Consider the following 12,202-nt stretch of genomic DNA (forward strand, 5'->3'; position numbering starts at 1 on the left):
AAGAGAGGCTGGAATAGCCCTAACACACTTCCCTGAAACCATGAAACAATTGGAAACAAGATTTTAGCCCAAACTTCCATGTGAGATGGGAAACAGCCTCAGAGCAGAGGAAGCAATTTGCCTAAGATGCCCCAGTGTCAGAGGTAGGAGACACTCCCAGGTGTACTGACCCCGGGCCTGGGTTCCCTCTACCTCCCTCTTCTGCTTGCAAGGGAAGTGGGAGCAGGTAGCAGACATGGCTATGAGACCTCAAGCCGGTCAGGAGTCTGAGGAGTGCGTGGCTATCTGAACAGCTGGGAGAGGCCAGTGGTTGGAAGGTATTGGTGGAGGCAAGTGGTCAGGCAGGCAGACAGACAGACAGACACAAGACAGACGAGGGCAGACAGGCAGACAGGCAGGCAACAGCCCGAGGTGAACACTTGCTCTGTGGGGAGGAGGGGGCTGGATGCCCTCTAGATTTCAACACAAACTTGCATGCAATTAACTGGGTTTGTTTGGTCCCCAGTGAAGGCTCTAAGCTCACCATCACCTTTAGGGAAAAAAAGATGATATGCTTTCTTTGGAGACGCTTAGCTTGAAGGGAGGGAGAGCTTTCGCCCCCATCCCTTTCTGTTAATAAAACAGCTCCTATTTTAATAAAGATTGAAGCCCTCCAGCAGACAGTTCAGAGGAAAGAAATACAGAAGATCAATAAACATATGAAAAAATGCTCAGGTTTATTCATAATTAAAGCAATATGAATTAAAACAACAATGAGATAGAGATAATTTTTCACCCATGACAATGATGCCTTTTAGAAAGTTTCATAATATCTTCTATTGACAAGTCTGTGAAGAAACCAGCACTTTCTTCCCCTTGGTGAGGTCCCCCTTGGTGCAGCCTCTTCAGAGGGGACATTGTCAATATTGGTCAAAATTGTCAGCACACGTGCTCTAGAACCCCACAATTCCACCTCTAGGCACCAGCTCCACAAAAACATGTAGACACATGTGCAAAGAGGCATGTCCAGGAATGTTCCCCACTACATTGTTTATAAAAGCAAAAGGCTCTAGACACCCCAGATGTCCACGAGCATGTGAATAAACAGGGGTGCGGCCGTGCAGCAAAATACCGTACTGTGTTCAAATGATGTGAGGTAGATTTGTTCTGACAAGGGAGATCCCCAAGGCACATTGTTCACTTCAAAAAGTAAGTTTCAGAACAGCACGTACCTCAGATGTATGATCTCATTTATGTAAAACACTGCAAACATATACACACACACATCTAAGCCAGATGCTCTCTGCACCACTCCTCCCCACTCCCAGAGTCATCTGTCTAACCTCCATGTGGGGAAGACCCTCGGGCTCCCTGGCTCTCTTCTCTGGGATCCCTCCACTGGGGTTTAGGTCTGTTCAGCCCCCCACTCACACTTGGCCATGGACCCTCCTCCTGGCCCCCGCAAGACTTGCCAGATCACTCTGTACCCACGGTTCTCTAGCCCTTTGGGCCCCTGAGGTTGTCACACCAGACAGTGGGGGGTTTTGGGAGTGTTTGGAGTAAGGGTTTGGGGCAATTTCAGAAGGAAATTATGCTGTTGGAGAGAAAAGTTCAGCATGCTAGAGAGACATGGTAAGGGGCATGTTCAAAGTCACACAGCAAATTTAGTCTCCCACAGCCCAGCCATCCTTGGTGCCCAATTCAAGAGAGGCAGACAGGCTAAGGTGGTGAAATACCAGGGTTTCTGGGTGGCATTGGGGGCCCTAGGGATTGGGAAGGAAGTCTCCCCACCCTCTCTGCTTGGCTTTAGGTGGTGGGGTCCTTTGCCACCAGGGGTCAGTTCTTCTGCATACACCTGGACCCGGTGACCCAGGGCCCAGGAAGCCCCAAACTGGTCAAGGCCAGTTGGTAGTCAGAGGGGAATCTGGTCTGAGGTCAATAGTGCAAGGTCATGCCCATACCTATCCAGCTGACTTGACTGCTCTCACAATCAATCAGCCACCCTGTAGGGAAGGGACTGTAAGTTCCACCCATCGTCCAATGGGGACACTGAGGTCCAAAGACTTGCCCAAGGTCAAATCTTGAACTCTTGTGGAGGATGGGCAGGGCATAGGGTTGCCAGCTAAAATACAGGGTACCCAGTTAAATGTGAATGTCGGATAAACCATGGATAAATTTTTAGTGTATGTAAGTCCCAAATACTGCATACTTACACTAAAAAATTATTTGTTGTTTATTTGAAATTGAAATTCAGTTGGCATCCTATATTTTTATCTGTTCAGTCTGGCCACCCTGGCCTGCCAGAGACGCACGGCTCCTGCTTCCCAGGCTCCCGAGTCCCACAGACCACACTTCTCGGCTCCTGAGGTGGCCCTCCAGAAAGCTCGGATTTCATTGCAGCTGCTCTCCTGGAGCTGGAGAGGGCTTCTCCCAGGGTCCTCAGGAATGCAGGCAGGGCCTTTGTCAGCTCTGCTCCGGACAGCTTGTTCCCAGAGCTGGACAGGTGGGGCCAGGGAGGGGGTCGGGCAGCCCACATCTTGCCACCCTCTCTAAGCGAGCCCGGCCCCTCCCCTTCCTCTCCTTTGCCCCTTTCCTTCCTTCCTTCCTCTTCCCCCCCCTTTCCTCCTCTCCCTCCCACCTGGTCCCAGCTGTGCTTGCTTTCTTTTGCAAATAACCTCCTCTTCCCCAGGGGCTCTGGGGCTGTTCCCAAGAGCTGAGGGTTCACCTTTGGTGCTTGTATGAGTCGGGGTTCTCCAGAGAAATGGAACCAATAGGATGTATGTGTATGTATATAAATGTGCATATATATGTGTGTATGTATAGAAAATTTTATTTTAAGAAATTGGCTCATGCCACTGTGGGGCTAGCAAGGCCAAAATTTGCAGGGCAGTTCAGCAGGTTGGAATCTTGGGGAGGGGTTGATGCTGCAGTCTTGAGCAGAATTTCTTCTCTGGGAAACCTCAGTCTTTGCTCTTAATGCCTTCAACTGATTGGAAGAGGCCCACCCACATTATCAAGGATTCATAATGTCCTTTACTTAAAGTCCACCAATTGTAGATATTAACAACAGCTACAAAATGCCTTGATAACAACACGTAGACTAGTGCTCGATGGAATAACTGGGGGCCTTAGGCTAGCCAAGTGGACACATAAGCCTGACCCTCACAGAGGTTTAATCAGTAGGGAAGCTGAGGGAGAATTTGAACTTAGACCAGGGGGGGCAGGGCTGGGGACACTTGGGGCTTCGGTGGCCGTAGGCAGGTCCTTCTTCTCCTGCCCGTCCCTCCTTCGGTTCTCATGGCTCTTGTCCAAGCTGACCCAGGGCATCAAAAAGCCATGTCGCCTGTCTGGGAACTCTGGATTGGGGAAGGTGGGGGATGCTTTGCAGAAGGAGCTTTCTTAAGGGTGCTGTGGCCTGGATTATTAGCCAGAGCTGACCTTGCAGAAGCCATGATGGGATCTAACCCTGCTTTGGCCACTGACTGACTCTGGAGTCCTGTGCTAGTCTGCCTCTATCTAGAAATGATGCCGGGTGGAGCCTACTTGTCCCCCAGTGGGGTCAAATCAGATGACCCGAGAGCCAGGGCAGTTCTCACAGGCAAAGGTTCCGAGCCTTGTCACTTCTCCTAAGTTGCTTACAGAGTAGCAGGGGAGAAGGCCTCAGACCCAGCCAGCAAGATACAGCAGGAACAGAAGGTGCTGGGTCCAAGGCTTAAGCCCAGAGAGGGAGTCTGGCTCCACCCCCATGTCCAGGTGTATCTTCCTTGAGCGCCTACCCTTCAAAGAGCTGATTTGCCAAGTGTCTCCTCTGTGCCCTGCTCCCTGTGCATTCTTGGCCACAGCTTACAAGTGAACAACTGGTTATGATGGCAGGAGGACCCCCTAACATCAAAGAAGACATAGAAATGTCCATGGCTGAAGAGCTGGTTCCTGGAAGCCAAGGGCATAGCTAAAAGCACGTGATCCCAGCAGGTGAGGATCCCCTGTAATGTCCCTTTCCTTGGGTGTCTGCACCTGTGCATGTGTGTTGGAAAACGTGTGGGTGTGGCTAGGTAGACACTCACGTATGCATGCATGTGTGTTTGCATGTATGTGTGATACATGTGTGTGTCTGTGCCTTGGTGTGCCTACACATATATTTGTGGTTTGAGTGACAGGCGAGTTGGGGGGAAAGGGATTGATGATGTGAGCATTTTGTAACCTGTGAGGGAGGAGGTTGTGACCAACATCCCCCCCCGCCACCGCATCCAAGCCACCAGTGTGTCTATTGCAAAACATTCAGAAAGCTCAATTTATAAGATCAATCAACTCAACTCTCTCTCCTAACCCTCCAAAGCCTTCTTCTGCCCTTTAGAGTAAAATCCAAACTCCTTGCAATGATCTACAAGATCCAAACAAGGTCATCTCCTCAATATACTTCCTGCTGACCCACTCCACTGTGCCTTTATGCCTGTCCTTATAACACCCCAAGAGTGTTTCTTCTTCACAGCCTTTGTGCAATGTGTTCCCTCTGCCTGGAATGCTCTTTCCCCAGATTTTCCATGGCTGGACTCTTTTTCAGGTCTCTGCCTCAATATTGTTTCTGACTTTTCTAGAAGTAATCCCTTCCTTCTGTCTTGTTATCCTGTTTTTATCATTTTGGGAGTATGTACGTCTTGATCTGAATCTACACTGGTGGACTATTTTCTGCCCCTCCCCCATTCTCTCTACACACACAGATGGTCAGTTTCTTGATTGCTGCCATCTTGTCTCTCGGCCATTGCTGGCTTTTTAATAACCTAGCCCAGATATTGACACTCAGTAAATACTTGCTACATTTTGAATAGACGAAGAAACTGAGACCTGGGATTAGCTGGTAGACATCAGTGAATGGGTGTTGAGTGATTCCTAAGAAGTTGGGAGATCCTATCCTTTTTCTGGTGTGTTCTGTGCCCATGAAGCCTTGGTATAGCCTCTATGGTTGTTCCTGGGTCCTCTGTTCTTCACCCTAGAAATGAAGGAGCAGGGTTCCCAGCCCCTGGGTGTTTCTCAGAAGCAACAGAAATTGGATCTAAAGGCTGCTGGCTCTGCTGTGGTTTGGAATATGCCTGCAACCTGGTCCAAGAAAGTGGTACTGTATGGGGCCCTTGAAACTTGGTGGCTGGGTTGGGTTTGGGAGTACCAGCTCTGGTCTGAAGAGAGTAGGTCGAGCAGGGCCAGATGTTGACTTTGGGGGAAGGACGAAGCTCCTGTGTACTAGGCAGGCAAACGAGGACAGCAAGGTCCAGCAAGAGGTCAGGGCCATTATTTATTTGGCTGGCAGTTCAACCTAGAGCCCAGAATGCCTGAAGCACACATTGCTTCGGGAGTACATATATACTTTACTGTACAAAAGTCCAGGGTGTGTGAAATGACACTTTCTTTTATTAATAAATGAATAAATATATTTATGTTTATATATGTACATCTATATATGTATATTTTCTCTCTATATCTATATTTTATATCTATCTATTTCTATATATAATTATGTATTTCTACATAAAATATAAAAATAAAACTATATATAAATATGTAAATATAGATATACATATAAATATATCTATATTTATATCTTAGGGCTGGGACAAGGGTAAGGCAAGTGAAATTCATATGCTCCCTGGTTATTAGGAAATCCAGTCAATTGAATCTGAGTATATTGTGGCCAATCCTTTAAGCTACATTCAATTTGAGTGAGGGAATGTTCTAGAAAAAATGGTGGCTATACTGTTGCAAAGGATACTGGGAAAAGGCAGCCATTTTGGAGAAGAGGAAGACCTGGTTGTTCTAGAGAATCACATGAGTCCCTGAGTTCCGTCCTTCTGTAGCCAATCCTTTCAGCTACGTTTGATTTGGGTGAGGGAAAGTTGTAGAAACATGGTGGCTATACTGTTGGAAAGGTTACCGGGGAAAGGCAACCGGGTTGGAAAGGAGGGAGAACTGATGTTCTAGAAAATCACCTGACTTCCATTGTTCTGTAATGAATCTTTTAAGCTACACTCACCATCTGAAGGAATGTTCTAGAGAAAATGGTGGCCACGTTGTTGCATAAAATACTGTGGAAAGGCAGCCATCTTGGGGAGGAGGGAGACCTGACTGTTCTAGGAAACTACTTGAGTCTGGTAGTTCTGTGGCTGATTCTGTTAACTACATTCACCTTGGATGAGGGCAAGTTGCAGAAACATGGTTGTTATACTGTTGCAAAGGTTACTGGGGAAAGGCAACCCCACCTGAGAGGAGGGAGACCTGATTGTTCTAGGGAATGTTACAATAAATGCTGATATTATTCCACCCCCAATGAATAAAGAGAAAGAGAGCTCCCAGGTCACAGACCTCCTGGGAATGAAAATAAGCCAGAACTATTGAACTGGATTCATGTGTCCTAAGGCTGAACTCAAATCAAGATGCTCCAGCAGGTCAGGTTCATGCCCTGACACTGACATGGGAGGCGGAGGTGCTATAGGGGGATTTAATTAACTTCTGGATTAATTAACGTTACCTCTTAGGACCAGGGGAGTACACCTTTAAAAACTAGAGTCCTTATATTGAATTTGGAAATTAAATTTAGACATTTAGAGTTAAATTTCTCAATTCTACTTATTTACTCATTATTTATTTTTGAGTAAAAAAGTTAATGGAACTCTTACTGCCTCTGAGAGAACCACAACCTGAAAGAACAAAAAATTCATAATACTGTTCTGTTCATTGGGGGAAAAAATGTAATGTGCCTTAAAAAGTGCATGAAGATAAAAATAACAGTTTTGGAAATAATTAACAGAGGGAAGGTGGGACCTGCTGCAGTTCATAGATTTTCCTAATCTCCATCAAATGTAAATAAAAATCCGATGTTTTACAGTGTATATAATTCTAAATAGAGGGTTTCTAACATTAAAAGCAAAAGAGTAAAAAGGCAACCCTTTTTGGACATTTAGACCTGTCATCTGATGGGTGATCATAAGTTACCATTGAGCTTACAGATGTTGTTAAATTAATTCTTATGATATTGATGTGTTAAAATATGTTATCTCAAACAAACGAACAAGCACACCCCAGTCACTGATCCTTATTTTGCCTTCAACTCTCTCAAAAAGCTTTTTCTCCTTCTGATCCCAAGATATAGGAAAATCAAGGGGATAGTGTGGAAATTGTTCTAGGAGAAAACTCTCCATCTAATTCCCCATTATAGTCTTGGAGTCTTGTTAACATACATTGTCCTTTTAATGCTATTTTTGAGGTATCTTAGGAAGAAGAAGAAGGAGAAGGAGAAGGAGAAGGAGAAGGAGAAGGAGAAGAAGAAGAAGAAGAAGAAGAAGAAGGAGAAGAAGAAGGAGGAGAAGAGGAGGGGGAAGAAGAAAATAAAATACTATGGCTTTGAAGTACTACTGTTCACACACACAAAAAAAATCACACACAAAAAAAATTTGTGTGCACTTTTGAGAAAAAGAGATGTTGTCCTATCACAACAAATGGAGCATGGTGGCAAAGTTCTTATGAAAATCCTTTGGAATCCTTTAGACAGAAGATGTTCCACCTTGCACTTTAACATTTTCTAAGGAACAGAGGAGGGCTGCAGATCTTTCTCAGGTGACAGGTAAGCCTTAGTTGTCTATTTCCTTCTAAGAATGAGGTAAATAGAAGAGGCAGCCCAGAACGCTGAGTCTGGGTGAGGCCTGTCAGATGGCAGGTTCTGCTTTGGCTGTCCTGCCCGGTATCCTTAAGCACTGCGATTCAGAGGGTCCTACTTTGAGGCACCATCACCTCCGCTTTCCCACTCATTTAGTTCAGGTTTGGGCTTGAGGGTAAGTGCCCGGCTGCCTACCAGATGGGATGAGAGCAGTGGGTGACTGTTCCATGTCCAGACCTTCAGTTAGTGCCCCTGTTTTCCACCTCAGTCCTCCTCCACCCTAGTGGTCCTGCAGACTCCAGGTCTGGGTCCTCTCGGAGGGCTGCCGGGAAGGGGGCTCCCTGCTCAGCTGCTCCCCATTTGCTTCCAAGAGCCACGAGCCAAGCAGAGGCCTGCTTTGCTGGGTTTCTTTATCGGCACTTTCTGAATTCCACAATCTTGTTGAGCGCTTTCATTCTTCATTGCCTCTCCCGTTATCTTGTTTCTTACGGGTTTATACCATTTTCCTGTCTTTGCTGTCACTTTAATGGAGTCTTAGGTGGAAGCAGTGTCAAAAAGGAGAGGCATGATAGTGTCATGGTTGAGAGCACAACCTCCGGAGTGAAACGTCCTGGGTTCAATGACTGCTCTGCTACTTACCAGCTGTGTGACTTGGGCAAGTTATTTGCCCTCTGCGTCTCAGTTTTCCTCTTTCAAAATGAAGTGATAGTGATACCCCTTTCAAAGGCTCCTGATGACGATTTAATGACTTGGTATTGGCAAGTGCTTAGAGGATGGTCCCTGGCATGTGGTAAGTGTGTGTTAAACAAGCAGCTGGTGAAATAGTTCCTACTGCACTGGAATCCTAGAGCTGAGATTTGAACCCAGGCAGGTCTGGCATATTCTGCTCCTCTGGCCCACACTGGCTCTTCAAGGCATGAGACCCCTCTGACCCCAGAGCTCTGGGCCAGAGACCCCCCACCCCAGTCCCAGGAGTCATTAGCAGATGGATCAAAACGAAGGCTGAGGGGATGACTGGGCTCACCCTGGTTTCCCAGTAGCCAGGGTTCTCTCCTGAGCTCCGGCGCTTCCTGTGTGCCCCTGGGAAGTGTGGTCACCTCGCTAGGCCTCAATTCCCTTGGCTCTGAAAGTGAGGTTTTCCTCTCCCCTTCAGTGCTTGCTCAGACTCAGCCGATGTCTGCATGTCACAGTGCAGGCAGAGGACAGCTACCCGGGAAAGGAAGGACTGCAGGCCGACAGACTAACTGTCCAGAGAAGCTGGACACTGTCCCCACCTTACCCGCCTGCCTTCATGGCCCTCCTGTGCATCCTGGCGGGCCCGGCGTGGGACCACCAGAAGCTCTGAGTCTCTGTCTTTTCTTCCTTCCCAGCAACCCGGAGGCAGATATGGTCGCTGAGATTGGCCTGGAAGAACTAAATGGACTGGAGATGGAGGTCATGAGAAGACAGGCGAGTGTCCAGGACCCACTTGGAGGGTGGAGGCAGAATCATGGTGTCTTGGGGTGGCTGGGGCCACCCACCTGGAGGATGCGCAACCTCTCCAATCATCTTACCGTCTAGCACTGGAGGTGAAGTCAGGCTCGCCTCCCCTTCCTCGCAGCCGTCTTGGCTCGTGTCCGATTTTGACGCCCGGCCTCAACCCTGTCTCTCTCCCTGAGATGCGGGAAGGGAGAAGGGGAGGAGAAAAGGAGGAGGTAGAGGGGGCGTCAGAGGATAGGAGAAGTCTATACAGAGAGAGCAGGCCAAGAGGTGTGAGCGAGGGGTCGCCTGCATTCACGCCAAGTCCAGGTCTCCTCAGGAAGAGACCCCAGCAGGCATGGCTGTGGGCATGGAGGGGCATCTTCCCTGGTGGCCCTCTCTGGCCCCTGCGTGTCACCCCATCCTGGGGCCCTCCCTCTGGGGCTGCTCTCCCCACACCTCTCCCGGCTCCACCCGGCACAGCTGGGACAGGCTGGCTTCTTCCGGACAACGGGAAGGACACCAAGGTCGGGGCGAGGCGGCCGGGCCTGAAAGCACAGGCAGCCCTGCCCCCGGGTCCCTCTGGGCCCACCCCAAGCCCCTGGTCTCAGATGCTCTGCTTTCTTCTTGCCCAGAGACACTTTGGCCTCCCAAAGGGCAGCAGAGGCCCTCCCTGTGCTAACGTCCTACTTTTCCCCCCACTGGTGTGCTGTGGGCCTCCCCAGAAGAGACTTGCTCACCAGCTGGCTCCGGTCTCTCTGCAGCTGCACGTGATCACCGGTCTGCGCGCCGTGGAGGACCAGGGTGCCACCTGGCGCCACAGGGAAGCCGTGTTCTTCGCCATGCTGTTGTCTACCTGCATCGCCAACCTCTGGCTGTGGATGCACCAGTGGTGCTTCATGCCGACCCGCCGTGCAACTGGAGCCCTTCCCTCCTCCCCTTCTTCTCTTCTCTCCCTCGGCCACCCCTGCCCATCGTCCTTCCAACTCCCAGCAGCCATTTCCCAACTCTGCCTGAGAGAAGCCCTAGCTGCTGGAAGGTGGAGGAAGTGTGGAATTCCAAAGGTCTGAATGGGCTGACATGCAGCCCCTTTGGAGGGCGAGGAGGGTGGCTTCCTGTCCCCACAGTAACACCAGTGGTAGGTAATTCCTGCTTGCCTGTCAGGGCTCCATGGTGACCATCTTAGAGCTAGACCTTGCCTCCGGGCCCTCAGTGTCCCTTCTGTTCCATCCTCGGCAGGGGCTTGGCTGTGTCTTCTCCGTTTTCTTCAATGTTGTGCGCAGGACTCTGCGCAGAGAATGTTCTCAATAAAAGTTCAGTGATAGCAGCAAACACTGGTGGCTGAGCTTCTTGCATCCGGGACTCATGTGGGGACAGCCCCTCTAGACAATGACCTTGGTTCCCTCTTCCCAGCCCCTTCCTCCCTCCCCGTCGCCAGACCAGTCGGGGGCCTCCTTATGGGCAGGGTTTGGCAAGGTCCTTCCTGTGTGGCTCCCACCAGCGACAGCTTATGGGGAAGCGGTTCTGCAACAGTAGCTTGTCCTGGTCGGGTGTTACAGGAACTCAATCAGAGGAACCTCCTGAACAGGAACAGAAACTTTTCCATTTGTTCGGGAGGAAATTGAGTCCCAGAGAGGGGAAACATGGCCCCGGGGTCATCTAGCAAGACTGAGACAGGGTTGGGTCTAGGATGGGGTCTCCTGAACCCATCTAGGGTCTAGGGCTCAGCCTGCCTCCTACAGACTGGTCGGGGACCAGCCCCGACTCAGCTCTGGAGGTTGGATGGGAGGCCACACAGAGGGCCTTTGAATCCTTCTCCCCTGTGTCCACAGCCCTTTAACATTCACCTCATATAGGACAGATTGCTGGGTAGGGCAGTGGGACTTGACCTAAGAGGGCAGGAGTGTCACTGCTTGGGGCCTGGCCTCAGGGCGAATGTACTGGGCTGCAGGAGGCCTTCGGAAGAGCTGCTTCTCTTTCCCTGGGACCAAAGGATAAACACACATTTCTCAGGGACAAGGACCTAGATCATTACATTGTCATTGGCTTTAGCGGCTAAACGGACCTTATCCAAGGCCCCAAGTGTCTGTCAAGGCTTCTCCATCTATAAAGGTGAGAGAGAGTGTTGGTTACTAGATATAAAATAAACATGACCCTGTGTGTGTGTGTGTGTGTGTGTGTGTGTGTGTGTGTGTGAGAGAGAGAGAGAGAGAGAGAGAGAGAGAGCGAGAGCACAAGTGAGGAGGGATGGTGAGAGGGAGAGAGACTTGAGTCCTTGAGCCTACTCTGCCCCTGCCCCGCCCCTCTCTGGCCCTCAGTGGGCTCCACACAGTGAGGGAGTTCCTGAGCCTCCGGGGCCTGTGGTACTTCTGAGAGCAGGGTGTGGGTCTCCTGTCAGCCCTGTGCCGTCCAGTGCACATGGCTGCTGGAGCTCGGGCTCTGCTGAGAGCAGAAGCAAGAACATTTGGTGAAGAAACAGTTGGAAGATTCCCTCTCTGGTCCCAGAGAAGAGAGGGTACTGGGGTGCCAGAGGAAGACCCCTGCAGAGTGGGGAGAAGGCAGTGCCCGGACACAAGCGCTTCTAGTCAGGAGAGCCAAGAGGCCCAGGGAGGACCCCGCCAAATGGGCCCTGGAGCCCCAGGAATCCCCTGAGGACCTGGAGAAAGGCCGGGCTGCCTCTTTGCAGGCCACCCGTCCAGCCCCCCGCCCTCAGGTGCCTCTCCTGAAGCTGCTCCTTTCTTCTGCTCCAACCCGGCCATGCAGGGGTGCTCAGAGGAAGGGAAGGCTTCTGCGGGGCTGGGCAAGGTCTACCCTCTGGGACGTGGGAGTGCGTGTGTGTGAGCGAGCACAGACATGTGTGCAGAAAAATCTGCTTGAAAATATGTTGTGAAACAAAGGTTCACCCTTGGGAGCACTTTAGCTGAGGTGCAGACAAACAGTGTGGAGGCCCCTGGAGAAACCCCTCCCGGGCTGTGAGCAAAGGTGGAGCCGTGGCCTGGGCCCTGGCTGCCCCTCCACCCCTGTGCTGTGACTGCTCGCTGCTCCTAGCCCTGCCTGCCCGCTCCATCCCCAGACGCCTCCAGAGGGCGGAGCCCGAGCTGCTCCTTGCTGGCCCCTCCGCAG

General features: G+C 50.4%; 1 protein-coding gene across 1 annotated transcript; it reads left to right on the top strand.

Moving 5' to 3' along the window:
• The first annotated feature begins 3,845 nt into the window (after positions 1 to 3,845).
• On the top strand, positions 3,846 to 11,452 carry FATE1 (fetal and adult testis expressed 1). The gene is made up of 6 exons (XM_029240251.1): positions 3,846 to 3,915; positions 4,971 to 5,089; positions 8,775 to 8,944; positions 8,992 to 9,070; positions 9,844 to 9,971; positions 11,398 to 11,452. Exons 1-6 carry the CDS (start codon positions 3,846 to 3,848, stop codon positions 11,450 to 11,452), a joined length of 621 nt encoding a protein of 206 aa, XP_029096084.1.
• The last annotated feature ends 750 nt before the right edge of the window (positions 11,453 to 12,202 follow it).

The sequence above is a fragment of the Monodon monoceros genome, unplaced genomic scaffold (genome assembly GCF_005190385.1).
Source record: "Monodon monoceros isolate NGI ecotype Baffin Bay Population unplaced genomic scaffold, NGI_Narwhal_1 Super_Scaffold_22, whole genome shotgun sequence".
NCBI classification, from domain to species: Eukaryota; Metazoa; Chordata; class Mammalia; order Artiodactyla; family Monodontidae; genus Monodon; species Monodon monoceros.